Source organism: Trichosurus vulpecula, chromosome 4, assembly GCF_011100635.1.
Source record: "Trichosurus vulpecula isolate mTriVul1 chromosome 4, mTriVul1.pri, whole genome shotgun sequence".
Taxonomy (NCBI): domain Eukaryota; kingdom Metazoa; phylum Chordata; class Mammalia; order Diprotodontia; family Phalangeridae; genus Trichosurus; species Trichosurus vulpecula.
The window spans coordinates 388,109,512-388,137,457 of NC_050576.1; the positions used below are offsets into that span (position 1 = coordinate 388,109,512).

Consider the following 27,946-nt stretch of genomic DNA (forward strand, 5'->3'; position numbering starts at 1 on the left):
GGGTTAGAGAAATTAGGTGACTTGCCCCCTAGTAAATAGTTTGTCATTATGATTACTTGGAGTGTTTTTATCCTGTAGTGTTAGAGAGTTGGGCGCTTGAGAACTTTGATCTTAGGTTTTTGGCTTTTAAATTTTTTTTGTACCACTAGCATTTTTTTTAGGCAAATGATGCTTTTTATGTAATGGTGTGATGAGTTTGTAGGTGACAGGTACTTAACATACAATTCTGCTCTCTTACTGTGCATCTGAATATAGGAATATTATTATTCAAAATATGATTATGGGTATATATTATAGAAAGTTCCCTAATTTGTTTCTTACATGAAAAGGATACCGCCTGCTATCTTCCATGATAGGAACTCTTTTTCCATCTTTCTTATTCCTCTTTACTACCGAGGAACTGCATTGCTGCCCCTCTGAGGATTTCCTCCCTGCTTTACAGCCCCTATTCCCACTTTTCAACCCTTTTGGTGCTGAGGGGACTGTGTCCAGGGAAAAAAAAAAGCCCTGGCTTTCTTATAAACGTTTTCCATGGGATCATTTATAAGTAGTAGATCTGTAGTATTGTTACAGTCAAATTCCAGCTACTTCATGGTGTCTTCCCTCCCTCTAACTTAAAAAAAAATACTTGGAACACCATGTTTTTGCCATAGGGAGGTCTGTTCTAGGTTTAAAGTAGAGTGAACATTAAAATCCATTCAAATAAAAACCTAAGGGTAATTTGCATTGTTTCAGTGGATTATGGTTTATTGTAATGAGTGAACCTGTGTCCTGTTATTGGTTGATCTTTTTTTTTCTCAGAACCATTCTCATTAACCATCATTTTTTTTTTGTTCAGCACTTATTATGCTCTTATACTTTGCTAGGTGGAATGGGAGATCACAAAGATAATAAGGCATTATCCCTGCCCACAAGGAGTAAATAGGGGAGAGAAGCTATGAAATTAAATAAATGTAATTTAGTGCCAAGTAAGATATTGAATACATAAGAGACATACAATAGTGTATTGAGAGTTTAGAAGAGTGATTCTTTTCCTCGATGGGCTGGGAAAAATCAGAGAAGGCTTTCATGGAGAGGAAATGGCATTTGAAGTCATTATTAAAGAACTTTATCAACAGGCAGAGATTGGAGTAAGATATTCCGAACTTAGGGCCCTGTACAGACAAGAGCACTGAGAAAGAAATATATCAGGATCATTTTGGAACTTGAGGGGAAGAAGTCTTAGATCACTTTTAGTTCCAGGCTCTTATTTTACAGGTGAAATCCACAGAGATATTTTACAGGGGAAACTGAAATTCAGAGGTGAACTGCTTTGCTTGGGTCATCTAAGTGCTGACAGTACTGCTATAACGTGACACACATTCCTAAAAATTGCCTCGCTATGCAAATTGTGAAATACAACCTACAGAGCTACAGGGAAAATGAGGTTTAGGGACGTAACACTCAAAACTTTGTCAGTGACACATAAAAAAAGGAACCTAATGAAAACGATAGCACAGTTTTTATACCTACTGAATGATTAAGGAATACATAAACACTACAATAAATAGTGGCAGTGTCAATGATGTTGGACTGCTGCTGGGCTTTTGCCCTGGTTCCCATGGGGCTCCAGGCTGGAGAAATTGGTTGCCAGAGAGAGGGCAGTCTCAATGGGCAGCAACTCTAAGGAATTGGGGGTGGGATGGAAGGTGGCGGTGACAGTTTTTGTTGGCGGTGGTGGTTGGTTTGAATGGGTTTTCGTTAGCCCTCCTCTGCCTACAGCTCCCAGGGCACAAGAAGGTAGATAATACATATAGCACTTTACCTTGAAAAAGATAGGAAGTTTGCTTGTGGAAGTGGGTGCAGGAAAAATTGCAGCTTGTGAGTTATTGTAAAGTGGTGTCATCCAACTTTCAGGATAAAATCAGTGCCCAGTGAACCAAGGTGGCTGGTAGACGTTTGACGCTTCTGCATGTGTAAGTTATATGCTCAGTTCAGTGAGGTGCGATTTTCTGTTTCTAAATGATGAAATCTCACTTCAGTAAACCTAAAATTCATGTTATACTCAGATTTTTTCCTAATTTATCAATAAAGTTGAAACAAATTCACATTTTAAAAATAAGTATTATAGCAGAACTGAATGTAATAAGTAGTAAAACTGAAATTTGAATCTAAGCTTTTTGACTTCATATTCCCTAAGACTTTAATGTATATCAGCTTGCACCTTGGAAGTCGGAATGAATGATCTTATTGTTGTATAAGTGAGCTTTAGTAGAGCTGAGCAAGAATTATTACTGTGGTCTGTCTACCTTTTGTTGTATTGAGACACTGTAACTAGCCTATACTCAAGAGTTTTGAATACTTAAGTTGTGGAGACTGTTTCATTTTTATCTTAGTGTCTCCAGTGCATACAATAGTATCTTAGACCTTTAATGTTGTCTGTTGAGTTGAATCACTGGTTTTAACACAATTGAACTTATTATCTCCCTTAGCAGTCTTGCTTTAGGTCCAGGGATAGAGCTAAGCATGTACCTCAGCCAGCCAAGGCCCATGCCTAATCTAAAAACTAGATCTTGCTCAGGAAAGAGCATCGACATTAGAGTTATAATACTTGAGTTCATGTCCCAACCCTGCTTTCCTTTGATCATTTATCAATAGGAGAATGGTTCTTATTTTTTATATATTTGGCTCAGTTCCCTATGTATTTGAGAAATAATACCTTTATCAGAGAAACTTGCTACAAAGTGTCCCCCCTATTTTTTGCTTTCTTAATTTTGGCTGCATAAGTTTTGTTTGTGCAAAGACCTTTTAATTTAATGTAATCAAAATTACCCATTTTACCTCCCATGATCCTATCTGTTTATTTGGTTTTGAACCAAATCATATATCACTTTTCTAAAATTCTGTTTACCTTCTTAACTTCTTTCTTGTTTATTTTATGGTTCGATTTACCTAGGTCTGAAAGGGACAACTTGAGTCCCACTATTAGTATTAGTGTCTTTTTTGACCTATGACTCATTTACCTTTTCCTTTTAGAATTTGAATGCGATGATATTTGGTTCATATATTCAGAACTGATAATAATTTATTGTCTATGGTACCTTTTAGCCAAATGTAGTTTTCCAGATGAGTTTTTGCTTTTGCTTTGTCTGTGATCATAATGACCACGTCTGCCTTTTGTACTTAAGATGGAGCACAGTAGATTCTACTCTAGTCTGTTATTTTAATATGTGTATATTTTTGTTTTAAGTCTTCTAAACAACATATATTTGGATTTTGATTTCTAATCCATTCTGCTATTCTCTTTTGTTTTATAGGTAAGTTCATCTCATTAACATTTGTTATGTATTTCCTTCCATCCTGTTTTCTTATTTTATCCTCTTTTTTACTGTGTTGCCTCCTTAAGAATCTATTTTGCTTCTGACCACTGCCTCCTTTAATCTGCCCTCCCTCTTATCACCCACTCCCTCTTTCTCTTGAGCCCTTTCTCTCCTACTTCCCTGTTAAGGTGAATTTCTGTACCCAACTCTGTGTGTGTCTCTGTGTATGTGTATATATCTCTGTATCTGTGTCTGTGCTTCTCTGTATTCTTCCTTCCTTGAACTACTTCAAATGAAAGTGAGGTTTAAGTGTTATCTTTTCCCTTGCCACTTCTCCCTTCGTTACATAAACTCTTCTTTGCACACCCCATTTATTTTTTTTTATTTTTATTTTTTTTAATTTATTTAACATATTTATTTTTCAGCCTTGATTTTCACAAGAGTTTGAATTACAAATTTTCTCCCCATTTCTACCCTCCCCCCCACTCCAAGATGGCGTATATTCTGGTTGCCCTGTTCCCCAGTCAGCGCTCCCCTCTGTCACCCCACTCCCCTCCCATCCCTTTTTCCCTTCCTTTCTTGTAGGGCAAGATAAATTTCTACTCCTCATTGTCTGTGTATCTTATTTTCTACTTGCATGCAAAAACATTTTTTGTTTGTTTTTGAACATCTGTTTTTAAAACTTTGAGTTCCAAATTCTCTCCCCTCTTCCCTTCCCACCCACCCTCCCTAAAAAGTCAAGCAATTCAACATAGGCCACATGTGTATCATTATGTATAACCCTTCCACAATACTCATGTTGTGAAAGACTAACTTTATTTTGCTCCTTCCCAACCCATCCCCCTTTATTGAATTTTCTCCCTTGATCCTGTCCCCTTTCGAAAGTGTTTGTTTTTGACTACCTCCACCCCCATCAGCCCTCCCCTCCATCATCCCCCCCATTTTGTTTCTTCTTCCCTCTTCTTTGCACACCCTATTTGTGTGAGATAATTTTCCCCATTCTCACCCCATCCTACTCCCACTACATTCTTCTTTTCTACCCTTCACTTTTTTTGAGATTACCCCCAAATAATAGCATCATGCCCGGACGGCCATATATCTCATTAGACTCCCTCTAAGAGCCCTAGTGATTATAAAGTTCTGAGGGGTTACATGTATCCTCTCCCCATATAAGAATATAAACAGTTTATGGTTTCTTCCTTATGTTTACCTTTTTATGCTTCTCTTGAGTCCTGTGTTTGAAAGTCAAATTTTCTATTCAGCTCTGGTCTTTAATGAGCAATGCTTGAAAGACTTCTGTTTCATTCAGTGTCCACCCCCCACCAACCCAACTGCTTGTAGGATTATGCTCAGTTTTGCCAGATGGATTATCATCCTTGGCTATAGTCCTAGATCTTTTGCCTTCCAGAATGTCATATTCCAAATCCTCCATTTTTTATAGTGGAGGCTGCTAAATATTGTGTGATCCTGATTGTGGTTCCTCAGTATATGAATTCTTTTTTTTTTTTATGACTGCTTACAGTATTTTTGGATTTTGGCTACATTGTTCTTTGGAGTTTTCGTGTTAGAACTTCTTTCAGGGAAGTGGCTGGTAAATTCTTTCAATTTGTATTTTGTCCTGAGGTTCTAAAATATCTGGGCAGCTTTCCTTTATAATTTGAAATTATGTCCAAGGCTCTTTTTTAGTTCATGGGTTTCAGCTGTAGTCCACTGATCTTTAAGTTCTCTCTCCCCTATCTGTTTTCCAGGTCATTTGCTTTTCCTGGGAGAGATTTCACATGTTCTAATTTTTTTTTTTGCCATCTTTGACTTTATTTTGTTATTCCTTGATATCTCATGGAGTCAGAAGTTTCCACGTGGACAGATCTGTTTTTTAAAGTTCTTTTGTATCTCAGCCAGTAATGCCCATAAGTAGAATTTAATACTAATGCAAAGTAGCTACTTAATAAGTTTTGTCTGAATGAATGGAACTGGTAGATGAGTTTGAAAAAGATTATTGAAGCTCCTTAGGTATTTATAGAAGCTGTAACTTGAGGCATAGTGACTATCTGGACTAAAGGATCTCAGGTAAGAGAATATCCCTGCTATGGGGACCATTTCAGGGTGCGCCTCAAAGTATATCTCTTTCTTGCCGGTAACCCACTTGTTGGAGTAAGCAGTAAGTTGCTCTTACCCTCCCTTATAGACTTTGAAAACCCAGAGAATATTGCTCCAAGAAAAACCCTGGATTAGTGGAGCCAGCAGAAAGACAGGTACAGCAGTCTTTTAGCTCGGGAGGCTAGGGGAATTAATGGGAAAGGTCCCTCTTGCTGTGGTTGAAGGGGACCAGTACTGGATGGGAAGCATCTCAGCAAGCCAGCAGCAATCCCCACCTCAGCAAACCAGCGGGAGGTTCTGAGCCCAAGGGTGGTGGAGCAGGCAAGCACCAACACCAGACACACACCAGCCACCGCCAGCACCAGCTCCAACTCAGCACCAGGTAAACTACCAGACCTCTACAATATCCAGCTGCCAATGCCTGAGGTCCCAGCACAGAAAACCAGTGACCAGGCCCCTAGTCCCCAGCACAAGAAGTCTGGGACAGTGCCCTCTGGGCCCAAGAAGCAGAGATCAGATTCAAAAGCCAGGAAAAAAAAGGCAAACATGAGCAAGAAGAATCAAAGAAAAAGAATAGAGAAATATCTTGGTGACAGGGAAGATCAAAACACAAATCCAGGAGAGGACAACATGGTCAATATACCCACAACCAAAACCTCAAAGTGGAATATGAACTGGTCTCAAGCCCCAAAAGCCTTCTTGGAAGAGCTCAAGAAGGATTTTAGAAGTCAAATAAGAGAGGTAGAAGAAACATTAAAAATACAGTTGACAAAAACATCTCTTTCTCGAGGTTCTGAAATCCTTGAAAGAACTATCACCATTTATGGTTTCTGATTCAGGAAGTAGCAGAAAACTACCAGAGGTTGCTTCTGTGGTAACGGTGGCTGGGATTCTAAGGAAAAACACTGACTTTGGTCAAAAAAGCCTGTTCTCCTAGAGTTTGCTGTCGATTATAGGAACGTAGCGAAGGGTAGATCAAGCTGAACTAAAAGTTCTCCAAACTGAACCCAAATGCTAAGTGTTTGAGGTTTGCCTAGGGCGTAATTACATCTTGCTGTTGGTCTCAGTTTCCCCGGTGGAAGCCATCATTATCCCACCATAAACCACTTCTCTAGCTAGTTATGTCAATAAAGAATAAGTTTATATGTAGAACAGTTGGATGTTTTTGTTACTTTAAAAGGTATGTTTTAAATCAGTTGTTCTCACTTTAGCAGAGCAATCACGTACCCACCTACCCCACTTGTGTCTGTGGGCTACTGCAGAAAAAAAAAAACAAAAAACTCCAAAGATTATATCTTTTTTTTTTAACCTTATTTCCCTCTTGATTAGGAAAATTTGGGTATTTTGTAGGGGCATGGAGAAGATAAGCAAAGGATGGGATTGATTATGGAGTGAATGGAAAATAGAACATTGGTACGGAGCAAAGCCAGATGTCTGTAGTTGGCAAGTATTATTTTCTGGGCCTGCTAAACATTTATGCTATTGGTGCCCAGATGGGACCCAAGCATCATTTTATTGGAGACTCTCTTTAGAGTATGCCCACCATCCTATTCTCCATAAATAATTTCAGCAATCATGGAAAGTGTTCTGTTTGAAATTCTGAAGTTGCATTCTATATTGTATATTTTAACTTTTGGGTAGTTGATCCTAGTATTATTCAGTTGATGGTTTGATTTTTTTCTTATTCTAATGAACTAACATATTTGTAAACAGTTTTACAAATGGATCTTTGCTAATTTCTGAATTATATTTTCAAAGGTCAGAATAATAAAACAGTTTTCTAATATATAGATTTCTTTGTCAGTTTAGGCTATGAGCCTGAGTTTTGAATACTACTCTTTGAGTCTGGCCAATCAGTAAGTGCTTTTATTTATATAAAGACAAATTTTAACATTCATTTTAAACAAATTTTCAGTTCCAGATTTTCTCTCTCCCTTCCTCCCAGAGACAGCAAGCAATTTGATATAGCTTATAAATGTTCAGTCATGCAACACATTACCATGTTAGTCATGTTTGAAAGAAGACACAGACCCAAATGAAAAGAAAAATAAAGAAAATGAAAAATAGTATGCTTCGATCTTCATTCAAGCTTCATCAGTTCTTTCTCTGGAGGCAGGATAGTTTTTCATCATGAGTCCTTTGGAATTGTCTTGCATCATTGTATTGCTGAGAATAGCTGTCATTCATAGTTGATTATCATAGAGTATTGCTGTTCTTTCATGCAGTTCTGAAGCCATAAAATTGCATTGTTTAGGTCTTATCTCTTCATTTTCTCCATAAGAATAATGTGAGGTACTTAGAAGTATTCAGAGGTCTTGCTTGGGTAAGTGGTAGAACTTTGCCAGGTGGTCAAGGAGATCTGAGATAAATCCCCACAGTCACCTGCCTTCCTGCCTCAACACATACTTGTGTAAATAGACACACAAACACAAATACATACACCAAAACCAGTTTTATATGGATGGTATCTAAAGAAAAAAAATAAGAGGCATGTTTTAATAGGCGAGGTAATTCTAAAAGGGTGACTTGGGTGCATGGGGGAAGTTTTATGTTGGTGATGGTGGGTGCTTTATGGGTTGATTTTGTGTGGAAACCCATATACACATACATTTTGGGGAGCATGATGTGGGTCTGGATCTATAATCTTACCTGATGCAGATAAGCAGCTCCTTTGTAACTTATAGTCCTAGAGAATTGCTTTGGGGGCACCTAACTAGTAATAATTTTTATGTTTCCTCTTTGAGTTACTATCCAACATTGACAACATAATATTTCCCTCCTCTCCCTCCTAAATATATAGCTAAGATGTAAGTTGGATATAAGTGGTCTCTGGAAAGAGGAAGGAAGTTACATAATTCTCTTTTTTCTTTAACCTAGTTCAGTGCAAAACATTCTAGTATTGGAAATGGAAGACCTAGTTTTGAATCTTGATTCTGCTGGTAGTATGACTTCATCTTTCTGGCCTCAGTTTTACTTGTCCATAAAAATCCAGGGATCAGGTGAAATTATTTCTAAAGTTTATTTTAGTTCTAATCTACTGATTAGTGGGAAATGTAACATATAAATAAGTATGTTTATATTTTCTGTTGTGATGAAAAATTGTCTCTGGGTTTAAGTCTAACACCTATTTATCACAGATAAGCTGTTCTCTATTCCCTCCATCACCTATCTAGAGCACAATATCAGTTTATGTTAGTTGGTGTAATAGTAAAGAATAGTTCCTCATTCACTTGTATATCATGAGCAGGATTACCTTGGTTTTATTGTATTTCACTTTTTATCTTTAGAATTCTTGTTTTTAATTCCTCTAAAAGTCTCTTCCAGTGTAGAAGTTGTTACAGGGTAAAAAGAGAGGGTACAAAAGTAGCTGTTGTCACCATTAGGAACTGAGAGTTGGCAAGAAAATTTTTGTTGCTAGGTTGAGTAGGAAACAAGCATGATAGAGAGATATAAAGGGGATGAGATCTTTCCTTCGTGAGTTTTTTTGCTGTTGTAGTGGAGAAACTCCTTGTTCTTTTAACATAGCAAAAATTAGGAAGATAGGCCCAGGTATGGACTCTACCGGTATTTTGTTCCTGGGATGGTTTTCTTTCACTCCTTAAAAAAGACTTTTATTTGCTTTGAGATTTTAGAAGTAGTTGGCACTGCCCTCTGGTGGTCCTAGGAGAAGCTCTCTAGAATTACCTGCCCATAAAATTGCTACTTTGCTGATGGGATATACTTTTTGAAAAAGGCATTGTATGAAGCCTATCTCGTATTAGATATAAGAATAATAATTATATAGCTGACTCTTTTGGATTTTTTAGCCACAAAGCTATCAGATAACTAAGATATAATGAAGCTATTGTAAGTTCATTTTTCCATGAAGGGAGAAAGATAATAGGTTAAATAGTTATAAATAAAGCTGATGGGCACATGGATCAGCCTTATTATTATTTAAATGCTTGTTTAATGCCAATTTCATAGTTCTACATTTAACATTTTGTTACACTATATGTTTGATAATACCAGCTTGGAACAAGCAGCATGATATAGTTGGAGAAGAATATTGAATTTGGAGTTGAAAGACCATGGTTCAAAGTCTAGCTTTGTTAGTCATTACTTATCTGACTTTGGACAACTTACTTTGTCTCTTTGGAACTACGCTTTTAGTTCTGGGACTACAGCATGTGAAAACTTCTCTCCTCCGGAATTTTTTGACAGTCTTTAAAAGATGATTTGTAATTTTTCACATCTCTCTATATACTCTGTGCTTAGCACAGTGTCTGGCACATAGTAGCACTTAATAAATGCCTGTTGACTGGCTAAAATCAGTTTCCTCATTTTGTAGATTAATCCATATGCTCAGATCTGGAATATTGGAAGTACTTATTTGTGTACTGTGTGTGTAGGGGTGTGTGTGTGTGTGTGTGTGTGTGTGTGTGTGTGTGAGAGAGAGAGAGAGAGAGAGAGAGAGAGAGAGAGTTAAGCTTTCTGAATTCTCATAATTACTTTTTACATTTTGTACCCCCAAATATAAAGATTCTGTTGTCAACTTCAGAATGCAGGAAAATAGAAGTCATCTTTATTATATTGGATCATGCTAATTGCTTTTTGCCATGTGGAGAGAGATAATAAGTTTTGTTTTTTTGGCACTAAAGGAGATAGCAGTGAAATGCTTATTTCAATGGAGAATATATTCATTGTTGCCGTATGATAATAGGAAGAATAATAATTCTAGGGGAATCTAGTAAAGTTAAAAAAAAGTCAGTTCCCTGATTCTTTAAAAATCATCTGTTGTATGTTAATCTTCCTGTATCACTAGGGAAAATTTTGATCATAAAAATATAAACTTTACCAACAGAAGGAAGAAACTATCGATAGGTCATTCCAGATGAGCTATGTAATAATATGCAGATAACCTTGTTTCATGTTTTCGTTGTTCAAGTGAATGATGGTTTGAGAGTTGAAGAACAATGAGAAAAATTTATTAACCTTGGGTCTGGACCAAGATGCTTATGGTTAAAATAATCCAGAAAACTGAACTGTTTCTGGAAAAATATACACCTAAAACTTTGCAGAGAAAATCTGAAGCTTGCAGAGAAAGATACCAAAGTGAAGTAGGTTGAAAGTTGCAAAGAAAGAAACAATTTCCTATTATACCCAAGGTATACCATGTCTTCAGCTTTGTATTATAACGAGAGTAGTGGACTTGGAGTCAGAATGCTTGAGTTCTCATTTTGGCTCTGGTACTTTGGTGCCCGTATAAGTTTGGGAAAGTCATGTAACTTTTCTGAGCCTCCATTTCCTTATCTATAAAATGGTAGTGTTGGACTTAATGAACTTCAGCGTTCTGTCTAGCTTGATCTATGACATTATCCAGAGTTTTATGGTCTTGTAGAAGTGTGGAACACATTAGAGATGGTTTGGTTAAATGGACCAAGATATAGAGCAGGATCTGATTCCAAATATCTGATTGAATTGTGATTCGGGGAAGATTCAGCTAATAATCTATCTTTATGGAATTTTTTTCTGTGGAGTATAGAGCCCTTTCTGCTTACTCTTTATGTACCTCTTTTGTTTCCTCTTTAACATGGAAGTAAGCATTTTGATTATTGTTTGTTGCTTCACAGGGAAGATGGTGATACAATATTTATAGTAGAACATTTTCTTGTCACCAAATGCTTGTAGAATAAGATCCTGTATTAAAGAATGTGTTATTATGGCATTTCTTTTTTTATTTCTTTTATTCTTGTTATGCTAAACTTGACAAACACCATCAAACATGAATATTTCTATGTACAAAGGACAGGCTTTTATATGGAATCTGTTTTGTATACCTTACAAAATATCCAATAATAAATTCAAAGTTATATCAAAGCTCTCCTTATCTGTCTCTCTGAACTTCTTTTTTCTTCTGTGTATCTTTTAAATGCTTCCACGACACTTTATTTTTGTATTACTCTCAGTAGGCCCACTCCCTTATTCCTGTAATTCCCCTCTAAAATAAAAACGAAAACAACCCTCCTTTTTAATAAATAAGCATAGTGAAACAAAAGACCAGCTCTCTCCACTATGCCATGCTGCTTCTCTTTGTTCTTTCCTAGGGCACAAAATATTTCATTACATTAATATAAGCTTCGTTGTTGTGTAATGATAGAAACCTGGGCTTTGAATCCAACGTGACCTGCATTAAAATCCTGCCTCTGACACATACTGGCTTTGTCATCTTGGGCCACTCACTAGCCTCTCAGTTCTCTAGGCAACTCTTTAAGACTATAAGTTGTGGAGAAGGTGCAGACCTATATTGGTAGAGCATTCCCACCATTGAGGTCCAGGCTCTTTTGTTCATATGCCATAATTTGACCAGCCATTCCTCAACTGATGGCACCCAGTTTCTATTTTTTTGTAACAGCAAACAATGATCTGAATATTTTTGTACATGTGGGTCCTTTCCCTCTTACATTGATCTCTTAGGGGTATATATTGAGAAGCAGTCAGGGTATGAACAGTTTGATAACTCTCTAGATTTAATTATAAACTGATTTCCAGAATGGCTAGACCAGAATTCATGGTTCCACCAGTAGTTTGTTATTATACCTGTCTTCTCACAGCTCCTCTGACAATTACTACTTTCCCTTTTGTTTTCTTACCAATCTGTTGGATATGATATAGGAGGTCAGAGTTGTTTTAATTTTCATTTATTTTATTACTAATGATTTGGAGCATTTTTATATGGTCGTTGATAGCTTACATTTCTTCATTTGTGAACTGCCTATTCATGTGGTTGGACCATCGGGGTATAAATGTTGTTCTTATATATTTTGATTTATTCCATATATATCCTACCAATCAGACCTTTATCAGAGAAATTTGTTGCAGTGATTATTTTTTGTAGTTCATTGATTCACTGCTGATTATAACTTAATTTATTTTGGGCAAAAACTATTTAATTTTATGTTATCAAAGTTGTCCATTTTATCCCTTATGTTCTCTGTCTCGTTTGACCAAACAAGAACTCTTCCCCTATCTGTATTTGTGAAAAGTATCTCTTTACCCGCTGTCCCCTGCCTTGATTATGCTATGTCTTTTTCAGTTGGAGCTTATTTGTGATTATGGTTGTTGTGTGTTTGTCCTTCATTCTCGAAGAGGACCGTGACATCAGGGAAATGACGACACGACTCGCAGCTGGCTTTGATGTGAGTGAGGGAAGGCTGTGTAAGGTCACCAGCCTCACTTTATCCTCCAGAGCCGTCTGGAATCCAGTGGCCTGGCATTCACCAGGAGGACTAGAGATGGCCCAGGATGCATTGGGAGTCCCTGGCCCCAGTGAGGGAGAGAGAAAAGTCAAGGATGACTCTGAAATTGTTAACACGGGTGACAGGAAGGGTGACGATGTCCTCAGCGTTTCTAGTGCCGCGGATATTCGTCTGCAAGTTTTTCTAGTTTAGGTGTTGTGAGTTTAAAAGAGAGTTACGTGTTTTGGGGGAGAAGGCAATAGCGACGTTCTGTTTTGTTGTTATTTAATTATTCCCCTTACCCCCTGCAATCTAGTTCTGTAGAACTGGAACATGAAACATGATGGGGAGAAATATAAAGTCCTATATACTTCTCTCCAAAACAATAAATGATGAATGTGACGGGAAGAGGAAGGCACGGAGAAGAGACACGGCTAGAAAGCGATTCATGTGAAAAAGAACAAGGGGTCTTAGGACGCGGGTGGTGAGGAATTCTTTCTTACTGGAAATGTTTAAATAAAAATTAGATTATTGCTTGGAATGTTAGAAATGATTTGGACAGGAGTGGACTGTTTATTTCTATGATATATTCCAGCCTTTCATCTTTATTATTCTGTTAATATATATCACATAAAATTATTTTAACTTAATTATGGAAAAGCTTTTTGTAGAAGGTGGGATTTCAGCCGGGGCTTGAAGGAAGCTATGAGGGCCAAGAGACAGAGAAGAGAAGATAGAGAATTTTAGGCACCGGGGGGACGAGACAGTGAAAATGCCATGAGTTGGATAATGGAGCGTCCCATGTGAAGAATAGCAAAAGAGAACATTGTCACAAGATAGCAGAGTATATGGGAGGATGAGAGGATAAGGTGTAGGTAGACCGAAAAGTACTTGGGGCTGGGTTATAAAGGACTTCGAATGTCAAACGGAGGATTCTCTTCCATCCTGGAGGTTATAGGGAGCTGTTGAACTTTATTGAGTAGAAATGACTTGATCATACCTGTGCTTTAGGAAGATCAATCTGGGCGCTGAGTGGAGAATGAGTTAGAGTGGGGAGTGACTTGTGGCAGGAAGACCGGTGTGAAAACTCTTGGAATAGCCCAGGTTTGGGGTAACAGAGTCAGAGAAGAGGAAGAGAGATGTTACAAGAGATGTTATGAGGGTAAATTTTATGGGATGGGGCAACAGAATTGATAATGGGGACATGGAGTGCTGAGAGTGAGAAAGCCAGGATAACACCTACGTTGAGAGCCTGGGTGACTAGAAGATTTCCTCAATAGTGATAGTAATAGAAGAGTAGTTAAGAGGAAGGGTGGATTTGGGGGGAAATGTAATAAATTTCATTTTAGACATGTTGAAGATCTCCAGTAGGCATTTGGACATGCGAGTCTAGAGGTAAGAAAATAGATTAGGATAAATGAGTAGAAAGAATCATCAGCATGAAGAAGACAGTTGAATCCACGATTTCTGATGGAATTGCCAAGCAAAATAATATAGAAAGATAAGAGAAGAGGGCCTAGGACAGAGCCTCGGAGGATACCTATAGTTCGTATTCGTGACCTGGATGAAGACCCTGCAAAGGAAACTGAGAAGGAATCAGCCAACATGTGGAAGGAGAACCAGGAAAGAGTTGTGTCATGAAAACCGAGTGAGATGAGGAGGCTGATCAAACGTTACAGATGGTCTTACGTTCTTCACTGTGCTCATTGAGACGGGATAGGTTATGACTGTGTAGCAGTGACAAATACCTAGCGTTTGTGGAATGTTTTAAGGTTGGCAAAACCGCCTGGCAGGTGGTAGTGTAGTAGATGGAGTACCGGGCCTGAAAGGCTTGAGTTAAAATCTAGCTACGGACACTTACTAGCTGTGTGATCCTGAGCAGATTACTTAACCTTTACCTCAGTTTCCTCAACTGTAAAATGAGGATAATAATAGCACCTGTCTCCCAGGGTTATAACTTGGATCAAATGAGATAATATTTGTCAAGCATTTAGCGCAGTGCCTAGCTCATAGTAGGTTCTGTATAAATGCTATGCTGCTACTACTACTACCACCACCACTACTACTACCACCACCACTACTACGACGATGACGATGACGACGTGGTAGTGAAATGATTCAAAATATTCATTCAATAAATATCTGTTGCGTGCCTATCCTGTCGAGGGGAAGTATAAGAAGACTGGAACAATAGGAAGGGGTCAGGTTATACGGAATTTTTTTTTTCTTTTCGGAGGAGGAGGGAAGGCAGGGCAATTGGGGTTAAGTGACTTGCCCAAGGTCAGACAGCTAGTGTGTCAAGTATCTGAGGCTGGATTTGAACTCAGGTCCTCCTGACTCCAGGGCCGGTGCTCTACTCACTGTGCCACCTAGCTGCCCCTATAAGGGCCAAACAAGATACTGTATTTGAACCTTTGTAAAGCTTAAAGTGCTATATAAATGCTGGTTGTTTTTCTAATTATTATGGAGTTGGGGAGAAAGGTAACTAAGTGAGAAATGTATTGGAGGGGGCAGAGACTTGAGCAAGATAGATCACCAGAATTCTGTTGCAACAATTCAGGCAGGAGGTGAGTGAGAAGTCAGAGATGACACTAGGATTAGGAGATTGTCTAGCTGGGTGGATGGTGGTGTCCTTAACAGTGGGAGGGAGGTTTGGGGGAAAAGATGATGAGTTCTGGGAAATCTGGTTCAAGATGTCTAAGTTGTAGTGATTTGGGTCTGTAGCTCAGAAGGGAACTATGGCTGGATATGTAGATTTGGGAATCATCCTCATAGAGCACTGAGATTACCAAGCCTGATGGTACAGCAGAATTCCACAAACTTTTGGTTTGAGGGCCAAATCAGAATAGCTAGGAATGATTTTTATATTTTAAAATACAATAAAAAAATTTTTAATGTAAAAAATAATTCTTAGCTTGCTGGTCACACATAGGAAGCTGTGAGCTGTAGTTTGCTGACCCTTGGTGTGGAGCAAGAAAAAGAAAAAAAAAAGTGTATTCAGGACAGATCCTTAGGGAATACTTGTGGTTATATGGGTGGGTGGATGACATGGATAAAGCATTGGTAAAGGAGATTGTGATGGAGCAGTCAGAAAGACAGGAGAAGAACCCAGTAAGAACAGTTAAGAGACTATTAACATTAATCTCAGTGACAAGTGATGAAAGCCTGAACCAAGAGAAGAGGTTGGTGGGAGAGAGGTTGAGGTAGAAATGGCAACGTTTCATGATTGATTGGATATGTGGAGTGAATGAAAGTGAAGCATCAAGGATACTGCCAAGCTACACACCTGAGAAACTAGAAAAATACTTCAGTAGAAAGAGAGAAGCTTCTGAGAGTAGAGAGTCTGGAGGGAAAGAGTACATTTAGTTTTCACTATTTTGAGTTTAAGATGTCTGCATCTAGTATGAAATGCTTAATAGGCAGTTGGTGTTGCAGGATTAATGCTTGGGAGGCTCTATGGATCTGGAAGTCATCTACATAGAGATGATAGTTAAACCCGTGGGAGCTGATGAGGTTACCCAGCAGGACTAGAGAGAGAACTTTGGGGAACACCCACAATTGAGAGCAATGAATGATGAGCCAGTAAGAGAGATTGAGAAAGATACATAGGAGTTGAACCAGAAGAGAATAGGAAAAACCAGAAAGGAAAATGTATCAAGGAGAAGGCAGCCTACAGGGTCTACAAGGATGAGTACTGAGAAAAGACCATTAGATTTGACGATTAATCTTTGGTAATTTTGGAGAGAGCATTTTCTATGGAGTGATGAGGTCAGATTTTACAGAGTTGAAAGAGGAAATGTTGATTTTTTTTTCAAGGAGCTAGGCTGAGAAACAGAGGAAGAGGTATAGGTCTAGTGAAGATTTTTTTAAAGAATGTGGGGAAAATGGATACGTATGAAGACAAATCTCCTTTGATCCTCGCTATAGCTTGTAAATTTTCTAATATGAATATTATCATCTCTGTGTTATAGATGAATAAACCAAGATTTATAGAGGTTATGTGACTTGCCTGAAGTCATGTAATAAGTGATAGAGCTGAGATTTAGATCTAAATTTTTTAAATTCCAAATTAAGTGTTTTTTTTCTGATGTGCCAAAACTCCTCAAATTTGAAGGAGAAATTCTGGTATAGAATTTTAAAACAATGTTTAACAGACTAATCTGTGTTTAATTTGGGAGTAAGAAAGAATTATTTTTTTATATATATAGAGGCAGAAGTCTTGGTACCCTATACAGAGAGGAATGTAGGGGCAGTACTAATTAGGGTAATGGTCAAAGACTGTCCCTATACTTGGGACAGCTTGGAACACTTTGGGGACAAAAGATTTTCTAGGGCTTTTTAAAAAATCTTACATATTATTATAATCAAATATTTTAGAGCAGATGGAATTATTGGCACAGTGACCTACTTGCTGATCCAGTAGTCTCCTGACTCCAGGCATTTTCACTGGCTTGTCCCCAGTGCCTAGAATTCTCTTTTTTCTCATCTCCGCCTCCAGGCCTGACTCTCTTTGAGTCTCAGTTAAAATCCTACCTTTTACAAGAAGTCTTTCCTGATCTCACTTAATGCTATTACCTTTCTCTATTGTTTATCCTTTTTTCTGTTTGGATATGTAGTAGTTTACCGATTGTCTCCTCCATTATATTATAAATATACTCACATTGTCTAGGAAAAAACAATACTAGCCAGGAAAGTTTTAATTATATTTTACATTTATTTGGTATGGATGAATGGGTACATCCCCTGAACAGAGTAAGGGGAGTACAAGGACTCAGTTGGAGGCCAGTCCTTTTATTGACCCCCACTTTGAATCTCCCGCCAGGCTCTTCATTGGCCAGATACAACCCCCTGACTGCATACGTCATGCCCTCCTCAAATGGCTTGTTTAAGCATGTGTGCGCGCCTCTAACCTTTTACTGACCAGAAGCCTGGTCTCTGCTAGGTCACAGCTCTGATTAGAACAGTCATCCAACTTACATTCTGAGAGAGAGAGAGGGAGAGAGAGAGAGTGTGTGTGTGTGTGGGGGGGGGGGGTAGGGAGAGATACTTTCCACTCGGTGGAAACAAAACTGCTTCCACCATTTCTCATAATTAGACTGTGAGCTACTTAAGAGGAGGGAATGTTTTTGTTTTTGTTTTCTTTGTATCTCCAGTGCTTAACAACAATAAATGCTAATTGACAGAATCAAAAGAGCATAGGATTTAGAGCTGGGAGGTGCCTTTAAAACAATTACTAGTTGGCCTCTAAGACCCCTCCTAGTTCTTAAGCAGTGATCATTTTGTTCAGCTTGGTTATTTTCAAGCCCCAATGACCTGAGGCTTAAGAGACATGCCCAAGGTTACATAGCTAGTAAAGAGGAGGGCTTGAGAAGTCACTGCCATCTATCAAATACAGATAGATCAGATTGGTCCAAATTGTTGCATGAAGTAACTTGAATCATTTGTTGATATTTATTCTCTTACATTCCTTCTTGTAAAAGGCATACTGAGGGCCACAATATCCCTAAAATTTCAGTCAGAAATGAAAGTTTTAAACAGCAGGGGTTGGGTGGGGGGTGGGGCTCCACAATAAAACCAAATGCTGGCAAATGACTAGGGTGTAGGTTTGTACTATTTAGAGTTGGAAAGGGCCCTAGATGGTACAACTCCCTTATTTTACTCTTAAGGAAAATGAGGCTCATGGAGGTTAATGCGTTATGAATTGTACGAGGCTGTACAGGCAGGAAATAGTAGAGTGCTAGAATTTTAACTGAGTTTCTCTGACTTTGAAAACAGTTCTTTTTCCTTTGTACCATGTTGCTTCTCACTATACAACACAGCCTAATGTTAACAAGAATTTTAGGGTTTTCCACTTATGTTCTTAATCATATCCTTTATTAATTACATTGTGTATGCTGTGGTTGCAGATGATTTTTATCAAGGAAATCTTAGTTGCCTGTATTAAATCATTGACATACTGTTGGACCTGAAAGGTTCCGGGATTTACTTAATTTTCCCTTTTATAATAGCATAGTATGTGACACAGTCAATGTTCCAAGTGTTTCTTTGAATGGTGCATTTATCCTTTGAATAAGGGCTAAGTACCTTATAAAGAAAATTAAATAGACATGTTTCCTACTGTCTAGGGAGTTTATAATCAAAGACATAGTACCAATATTTAATTTATTGTTTTAAAACATGATCAGCGCAATGAGAAATATATTTGCCATAGTGTTAAGTGAAGAAATTTTCATATTGGAGGGAACCACCATCACTCTGCAACTATTGTGCATAGAAGAGGGAACCTTAATTGGGTTATGTGTCTGATGCAAGAAAAAATTGAGGATCTGCATTAAGACTCTTTCTATTTGGGGTATAGTTTTTGTAAAGAGAGGATGGCCCAGAAAGAACATTGGAAAAGAGCACTGATTATATCATCAGAAGACTTGCGTTCAAATCCTTGCTGCAGTATAATAATAGTAGTGCAATAAAGTGAAGTACAATAAAACAAGGTATGCCTGTATTTGATTTTTGTACTTGTATCCATAGTACCTGACATGTAATAGGTGCTTAATAAACACCCGTTGATTAAATTATTTATTGATCATTATTCATTACCTAATATTGAACCCTAATGATGTTGTGGTCAATTTTATTCAGCTTAATATTTGACTTAGACTCTGTAAGACTAAACGTATCAGTGAAGATGCTGCCCCACACTGGGAGAGAGGGCAAGTTTGCTCCTCTGGGAGTTCCTTATAGCAATTAAGTCATGCCCAATTCTTGCTTCTGTGCATATCCATAATAATTTGCTAGCCATAATTAGATGAATTTCTGTGTTGGTTATTTCATGTCCAGAAGCCTTTTCCCTGACAATAGAATGTAAGTCTCCACAAAGGCCATAAGAAATACTGATTCTAGAGTATGTCATCTAGGCGTGTTGTCACACTTCTGTCATCACTGATGTTGGGGAGGCTGAGGCTGATGGATTGCTTGAGATTAACGGTTCTGAACTGCAGTAAGCCTAAAACTGTTTAGGTGCCTATACTATCTGATCACAGTATGGTGAACCCACAGGCGTGGATGGCCACTGGACTGGCTATGTTGGTGTTCAGTCATTTCAGTTGTGTCTGATTTTTCATCACTCTGTTCCTTCTCCAGCTTATTTTTCGGATTATGAAACTGAGACAGACAGGGTTAAGTGGCTTGCTCAGGATCACGTAGTAAGTGTCTGAGACCATATTTGAACTGAACCACCTAGCTGCCACTAGACTGGGTAAGGTGAGACCAAATGGCTCAGATTGGAAAAATGGAGCAGGTTAAAGCTTCCATGCTGATCACTTTTGAGGTTAGGGCCTGCGCTCCAAGCCTGGTCAAGATAGGGAGAAAAGGAAGGAAGGAGAGGAGACAGGAAAGAAAAACTAAAATATGTCAACGATTGTATCTACTTAAAACAAATAACATATCGTAACATTTTATCGTGATTATAGAATGTGGTGAGTTACTGGTAAACTTAGGTTCTTTATTTGCCACTTTTGGGAATATTCTACTCCAACACGAAAGACTTTTGAGAGCATAAGAAGATTGTTGTTGAATTCATTCCATCAAATAATAATCATCATAATGTGATATTAGAGGAGTAGTAAAAAAAAAAACAACTGCACATAGAAGAAGCTGTCATATTGTTCTGGATATGTGCCTAGGATTATCCAGTTACTTACTAGACATCTCCACCTGGATCCTATTTGTATCTCAAGATCATTGTATCTAAAACTTAGGACATCATGAAATAGAATTTTGGAGCTAAAAGGCACCATGGAATTTGTCAGGCCCATTTTTACCAGTGAGGAAAATTAGGTCCATGGTAGTTAAGTGACAGCTGGTTAGTGGCAGAGTCCAAACTAGGATTTTGGTACCCAGACCTCTAATTCAGGGCTCTTTCCCCTCCATCATGGTAATCTCATACTTCTCTTGAATCTCTTTATTTCTGTTGATGGCACTGCCAGTTTTCCAGTCACCCAGGCTTGAAATATCTGAGTCACATATGACTCCTCTCCTACCCTACACATTCCAACATTTGTTACATCCCCTCATACCGACCTATGGAATATTTGACTCCTTTATTTCTCACTGCCACTTCTCTGGTTCAGGCTCTTTTTGTCACTCATGTGGATGTTCTTTTGCAGTATAGCCCCCAAGAGGACTCTGTGCCTTTAATCTTCCTCATCTACATACCACTGACATAACCACAGTATTCTTAGTAAAGTGTAAGCTTGAAATTAATTCCACTTTACTACTTCATTTTGCCCCATGCAAAGTAATAATATTGGTAAAAATAAATAAGCACAACTGCCCAGCCTTTACTAGGGGATAGGCATTGTGCTAAGCACTTCACCAGTGCTACCTCATTTATTCTCATGACAGCCCCGGAAAGTAGGTGCTGTTATCATCCCCATTTTACAGAGGAAATGAAAGTCAACAGGGCTTGGGTGACTTGCTCAAGGTTCCATAGCCAGAAAGTGTCTTAGAATAGATTTAAAAATGAATAGTCCTGACTCCTGGCCCAAGGCCGTATCCACTGCACCCTGTCTTGGTCTGTATATTATGTACTTACTGAATTAACTTGAACACTTCATGGGACATGGCGTGATTTGAGCTATGGTGTATGGAGTTTATTGCTCATATTAGATGACCTCCAGAAGTCAGGAACCCTATCTTATTTACCTTGGTATTTGTACCTACTGTAGAGCCTTGTAATTACTAAGTCCTTAATATATTTGGTTAAAAAAAAAAAAGAGCATTGAATTTGGAATGAAGGCCTGGTTTCCAGTTCTGTCTCTGCTCCCTAGGAGCCATTTGATTTTGAGTAATCTCTTTGAGCCTTCTCTGTATAATGGAGATAATGGTAATTTTATTGCAATCCTCATGGTTTTGAGAGTCACAGAGATAATGTATATAAAGCACTTTGCAAAGTGTAAGGTGATAATAAATGCCATTATTATTAATAATAATAGCATGTTTGTTGAATTGGAATTCTACTGAGTATTTTTATGGAATTTGCAGGTGTTTGTATGTTAAGGAGCCAGTTTGGAATAGGATGAATTTGCTTCTCTGGCCTGCTGTTTCCTTTAGAGTAGTGGTCAGAAAATTAATGAAACGTCCTTTCCCTTTGGATAAACCACTTATTAGAAGGGATGATCAATTTTGCACTATCACTGCCAACAATAGCACTTATATATTCACAGCTGTACTTGGCAGATCTAATTATAGACTTGTATTTTCTGTGGATATAAAAATATTGAACAAAACCATTTTTGCTTGCTATATTATAGCCCTAGTTGGCATATTGAAATCAGAAATCCTTTGCTTAATAGCAAACATGAATTAGTAAATAAATAGGCTTGATGTTTAGCTGTGAAAGTAGTCTTTGATTCATGATAACAGAATTTGACTGAGAAATCTTGATTTCTCTGCCTGTGATGGGGGGGAAGTTTTCCTATCCTCAGCTTCAAGATTTATTAACAAGTGTCATAGTATGAAAATCAGGTGTCTTGGAAGAATGATTTTTCCAGGTTAAATGTACCTTATCCCTTTAGTAGCTAAGGCTTGTAACCCTTCCTCTTTGAAGAAAGGCAATAAATCAGGCAGTTTTAAAACCAATTTTAAAGGAAAACTTTTTTTTTTTTACAGTAAGTACTTTTGTGCTTTATTATACTGAAAATACTGAATTTGGGATAACTTTTTCTTGATATGAGGTCATCATTTATGAACAACAGTGCTTTTATTATACTCTCTTTAGGAACTATTAAAGTCTGTGAGGCTCTTTGTTCTTTGTTTAAGTGACCCCATACTTCTGTGCATTTTTAGCTGTCAGCTGTCATTTCAGTCAGTCAGCAAGCTTTTATGAAGTGCTTACTTTGTGTCAGTCAGAGGCCCAAGGCTTGGGGGCTACAAAGAAAGGAAAAAAACAGATCCTGTTGTCAAGGAGCTCACATTCTAATGAGGGAGACGACATGTAAGTAACTAGGTACATGCAGGATGTGTACTATGTAAAGAGAGGGCAATTCCAGAGAGGAAAGCAGTAGCAACTAGCAAGGAGAGAGGAGACTAGGAAAGACTTGCATAAGAGACTGTCTGTTGAGCTGAGTCTTAAAGGAAGGCAGGGAGGTCAGAAAATAGGGGTGAGAAGGGAAAGCATTCTAGGCATGGGGGAAGCCAGTGTAAAATCATGGATCATGGAAATGGTATGTCATGATGAGGAATAACATAAAGGCCATTGTTGCTAGATCATAGAGTACATTGAGGAAGGTAATGGCCAAGAAGACTGGATAGGTAGGAATACACCAGATTGTGAAAGGCTTCAAACCCCAAATGGAAGAGTTTATATTTGATCTTGGAGGTTCTAGGGAGCTACTGAAGTTAATTGAATAGGAGGACGGTAGAATCAGACCTGTACTTTAAGAAGAACGATATGACAGCTGAGTGGAGGATGTATTAGAGTGGGAACAGACCGGAGGCTTGAAGAGCAACCAGAAGATTATTATAGTAGTAGTCTAGATGCGAGGTGATGAGGACTTGCATTAGGACACTGGAGAGTTAGAAGAGAGAAGGGTGTATATATGAGGGATGTTTTGAGGGTAGAAATGACAAAACCTGGGAACAGATTGAAAGCATATGATGATTATAAGTGGTGAGTCAGTGATTACAGATTACTAGTGATTACAGTGATTACAGAATCGGGAGCCCAAGGGAAGGGGAGGATAGTGATACTATTGATAGTAGAGAAGACTGGAAGAAAAGGGAGAGGTTTTGGGGAAAGATAATAAGTTCCCTTTTAGACATGTTAAGATGACTCTGGGATTTTAGTTTTAAGTTTAAGATTTCTAAGTGACATTTGGTGATGTAGCTCAGATGGAGAACTAGGGCTATTGATCTGGCATTTATCTACCAAAAAATGATAATAGACTCCATGGGAACTGTTGAGATCACCAGGTGAAAGATTATAGAAGAAAAATGGGTGTTTAGGACAGATCCTTGAGGACAAAGGTTTTGATATAAATGAAGAATCAGCAGAGGATATAGGAGTATCAGACTGGAAAGTGTTGAACCAAGAGAGAGTCCAGAGAAGGAGGAGATGATCAACAGTGTCAAGTGCTAATGACAGGTCAAGAAGGATGAATATTGAAGGGAAGGAAACATTAGATTTGACAGTTTAGAGGTCATTGACAACTTTGGGTAGTATTTGAATGGCGAGGTCAGAACCAAAATTGTAAGAGGGTTTTGAAGAGTGAGAGGAGAGGAGTTGGAGTCACTTGTATAAACAGCTTTCTCAAGTTTAGTTTTCAAGAAGAGAACTCTAAGATAACCAGCAGACATAGTAGGATCAAATGAATTTTTTTTAATGGATGGGGAAGACATGAACATGTTTGTAGGAAGAAGGGAGAGATTGAAGATAAGAGAGTGGGAGTGAGAATGGGGGCAATCTGAAAATGACACAGGATAAGAACAAAGGAGCATGTAGAGATGGCCTGGGCAAGGAAAGGAGCAGTTGCTTCATCACGTATGAGAGTGATGGGGAAAGATCTGAGATGGTGGAGTGAAATCAGCATTTTTGTTGAGCTCTCCCAACACACCCCTCTCTAACAACTTGAAAGAGGGCATCAAACTGAACTCTGAATGAGAAAAACAACAAAATTCAGAGTAAGTCATTTTTCTAGCCCAGAGCAGCTTAGGAAGACAGAAAGAGAAGTCTGTAGATGCTGGGATTGGTGCTGATGGGAGAATGGTATGGCAAAAGCTGTACCAGCTGTGTGCTGCTACAATAGCAGTTATGGGGAGAAGTACCCAGGGACTGTAAGGGGAATGGACACCTGGTCAGAAAGAGATTCTAGAATGGAAAAAAAAAACAGTGAAGCGAGGAAGCCTAGCAGTAGTGGACCTCGAACTACATTACTAAGTAGTAATCATCAAAACAATTTGATACAAGATAATAAGTAAGAGTGGTTGATCAATGGAATAGATTAGGTACACAACATAGATAAGTAAATTGGGATAGTAACCTGCCATTTAATAAGCCTAAAGATCACACCTATTGGGGCAAAAACTCACTATTGACAAAAACTGTTGGGAAAACTAGAAAGTAATTTGGCAGAAATTAGGTAAAACAACATCTCACAGCATACACCAAGATAAGTTCAAAATGAGTACCTGATTTAGACCTTAAGGGTGATGTCTTAAATAAGTTAGGGGACCATAGAAGAAATTACTTATTGGATCTATAGATAGGGAGAGTTCATGACCAAACAATATGTGGAGAGGTCCACAGGAGGTAAAATGGGTTATTTTGATTGCATAAAATTAAAATGTTTTTGCACAAATGAAACGACTATAGCCACGATTAGAAGAAAATCAGGAAAAGGGGGGAAATTTTCTAGCAAGTTTTTCCTGATCATTTCTCAAATATATAGAGAACTAAGCCGAATTTATAAAATAGAAGCCATTCTCCTATGGTCAAATGGTCAAAAGATACAAACAAGCAGTTTTGTGAGAAAGAAATTAAAATGATCAATAGACTTCTGAAAAATGCTCTAAATCACTATTAATTAGGGAAATACACTTTTAAACACTAAATCCAATCAGATTGACTAAGATGACAGAAAAGAAAACCAACATGCTGGAGTGGATGTGGGAAAATAGGTGTACTAATGCAGCGTTGGTGGAGTTGTGAACTAGTCCATTCCTGAGAACCCTTGGAAACTATACTCAAAGGGCTATAAAACTGTGCATTCTCTTTGACTTAGTACTGCTACTAGGTCTATACCCCAAAGAGATAAAGGAAAAGGGAAAGGAATCATATGTACAAAAATATTTATAGTACCTCTTTTTGTGGTGGCGAGAAATTGGAAAATGATTATACGTCCATCAATTGGGGAATGGCTAAACAGGTTGTGATATATGGTTGTGATGGAATACTATAATGCTGTAAGAAATGATGGAGAGGATGGTTGCAGAAATACCTGGGAAGATATCTATCAATTGATGACCAAGTCAAGTGAACAGAACCTGAAGAAAAATCTACACATTAACAGCAGTATTGTAAGGGATGATCAGCAGTGAAAGACTTAGTAACTGATCAGTATAATGATCCACCACAGCTTCAAAGGACTCATGATGTAAAATGTGTATCTACCTCTAGGGAGGTGAACTGATAAACTCAGAGTTTAGGTTGAAGCATATTTTTCCCTTTAATTTTTTTTTTGGCACAACCTTCCCCCCTCCCCCATGGCTAATTTGGAAATATGATTTGCATGACTATATATATATATGTATATACACACACACACACACACACACACACTAGGTATCATATTTCTTGCCTTCTTAATGGGTAGGGGAAGAAGTTGGCAGGAGGGGGAGACTTTGGAAGTGAAAATAAAAATAAAGTAACACCCATCAACTAAAAATGAGTGATAGAGGACATGGTGGTACAAGATGTCTGAGTGCTGCGAGACAGGGAAAGTAGGAGATGTAAGAACAGGAGGAGAGAAGGAGGGAGTTGGATAGTGGCTTCAGTTTTTTTGCAAAGAAAGAAGTGACACCTTTACCTGAGAAGTTTGGGGGCGGTAATGTATGGGTGGCTTGAGGAGAGACAAGAAGATTTGGGACAACTGCTGTGGTGAGTGAGATAGTGAATTTCTGGGGAAAATCAGATAAATAGCTTTATAACAAGTGACTAATATCACATTCTAAAGTGAGACTTGTGATAGTTATTTTGTTAGAAGTCTTCCAGGTTCATAACTTTTTTTTTCCCACATGGTTGAGATTACTGGTAATTTAACTACTAGATAAATAGGAAATTACTTATCACTTTGTTTAATTAGTAGTTCTGTGAGCATAATTATTCTACTATATTCAAACAGTTATATGAATCAAACTCTGTGGTGCATTTTTAAATTTATGATAAGTTAGATCAGATGAGAGCTTCTTGCTTCTAAATGTTATATTTTTACTGTTAAGCACCTTCTCTTTTGATTTTGAAACTTATGGTTATTTTATTTTATGTTGTTTATCTCTAGGTTGCCTGAAGCTCAGCAGAGAGTTGGAGGCTGCTTTCTAAATCTGATGCCTCAAATGAAAACTTTGTACCTTGCATACTGTGCCAATCACCCATCAGCAGTAAATGTTCTCACAGAACACAGGTATGTAGTTTTCTGATTTCAAGGCAATTAGGAACCCTTGGCTGTCTGGCCCTATCCCTTTTGCCCCCAAATCAAAAAAGTAAGTGTTATACATGACCATCTTTGAACTTTGCTCCTTGGGATGCCTTGATAAGTGGCACCCTTGCATTTAAAGCTAGTAATAAGGTGTCTGGGAAGATAGTTGAATTGGGTTAGTTTAAGAGTAGCATTGTGGTAGTATAGGTAAAATTATCTTTAAAACTTTTGGAAAAGCTCATCTATACCCCATTAATTGTGTTTTACAAATGTCTCATTTTATGTGGTACTTATACTCTCCAAAATTTTAGCTAATCAAATCTTATTTTTCTGTTAACATAAATCATATCTTAAATGATAATTTGCTTTTATTGTCCCTTTAATTTTCTTTTTCTAGTCACTTTAGCATTCTCCGGTCACAGCTTCTCAAATAAATGCAGTAGAGGGAATTTCTTATTATTTAAAGTAATAGTCAAAAAAACTGAAATAAAAACTATTGACTGCCCAGGGAGGGGTCATCATCCCTAGCTGGTTTTATTTATGAATTTGGATTTTTTTTAAACCAAGTTCAAATCATTTGCCTATGTACCTAGTGGTTGTATGTAGCACATCTCTCTAATACCATAGGTCTATAAGGTACTATTTATGTCTTTACCCACATTAGCATTATAGTGGGGTTTTATTGGAACTGTCTTGGATAAGGAAGCAAGGTACTTAAACTATGCTCTGTGGTCTGAAATGTACACAGATCTTTTGGTATCTTTTTTGGGATCCTATGACAAAACAAACAATGCATTTTCTAAGGACCTGTATTATAGAATACTATGCTAGGTATCTAGAAGGTACAAAGTTTGAATAGTGCATAATCCCTGCCCTAAAGGAGATTTAGTGAGTGTATAGATATGACACCAAAACAAAGTGCTTTGAGATGTCTGAGCGGGAAAACTGTTGTTATATTGCAGAATGGGGGAATTATCTATCCTTAAAAATAGCTACAACTAATCCTTTTCTATGATCCTCATCCTTAAGGAACTACTTCTGCCAACACCATCTAAAAGAGTCCTTTCCCTCACCCATCAGGACCCATAACTATCAGAGAGCCCTTCCTACCCACCAAGCTTCCAAATGAAGAAGTAGAAAC

General features: G+C 38.0%; 1 protein-coding gene across 5 annotated transcripts in view; it reads left to right on the forward strand.

The window, feature by feature from the left end:
- ARHGEF7 (Rho guanine nucleotide exchange factor 7) overlaps positions 1–27,946 on the forward strand; it is a 321,655-nt gene that overhangs the window by 205,126 nt on the left and 88,583 nt on the right. For all 5 annotated transcript variants that reach the window (XM_036756507.1, XM_036756511.1, XM_036756508.1 and 2 more), the window contains one exon: positions 26,668–26,790. In XM_036756507.1, the coding sequence (XP_036612402.1) occupies positions 26,668–26,790 (123 nt within the window). The remainder of the gene's footprint in view (positions 1–26,667; positions 26,791–27,946) is intronic.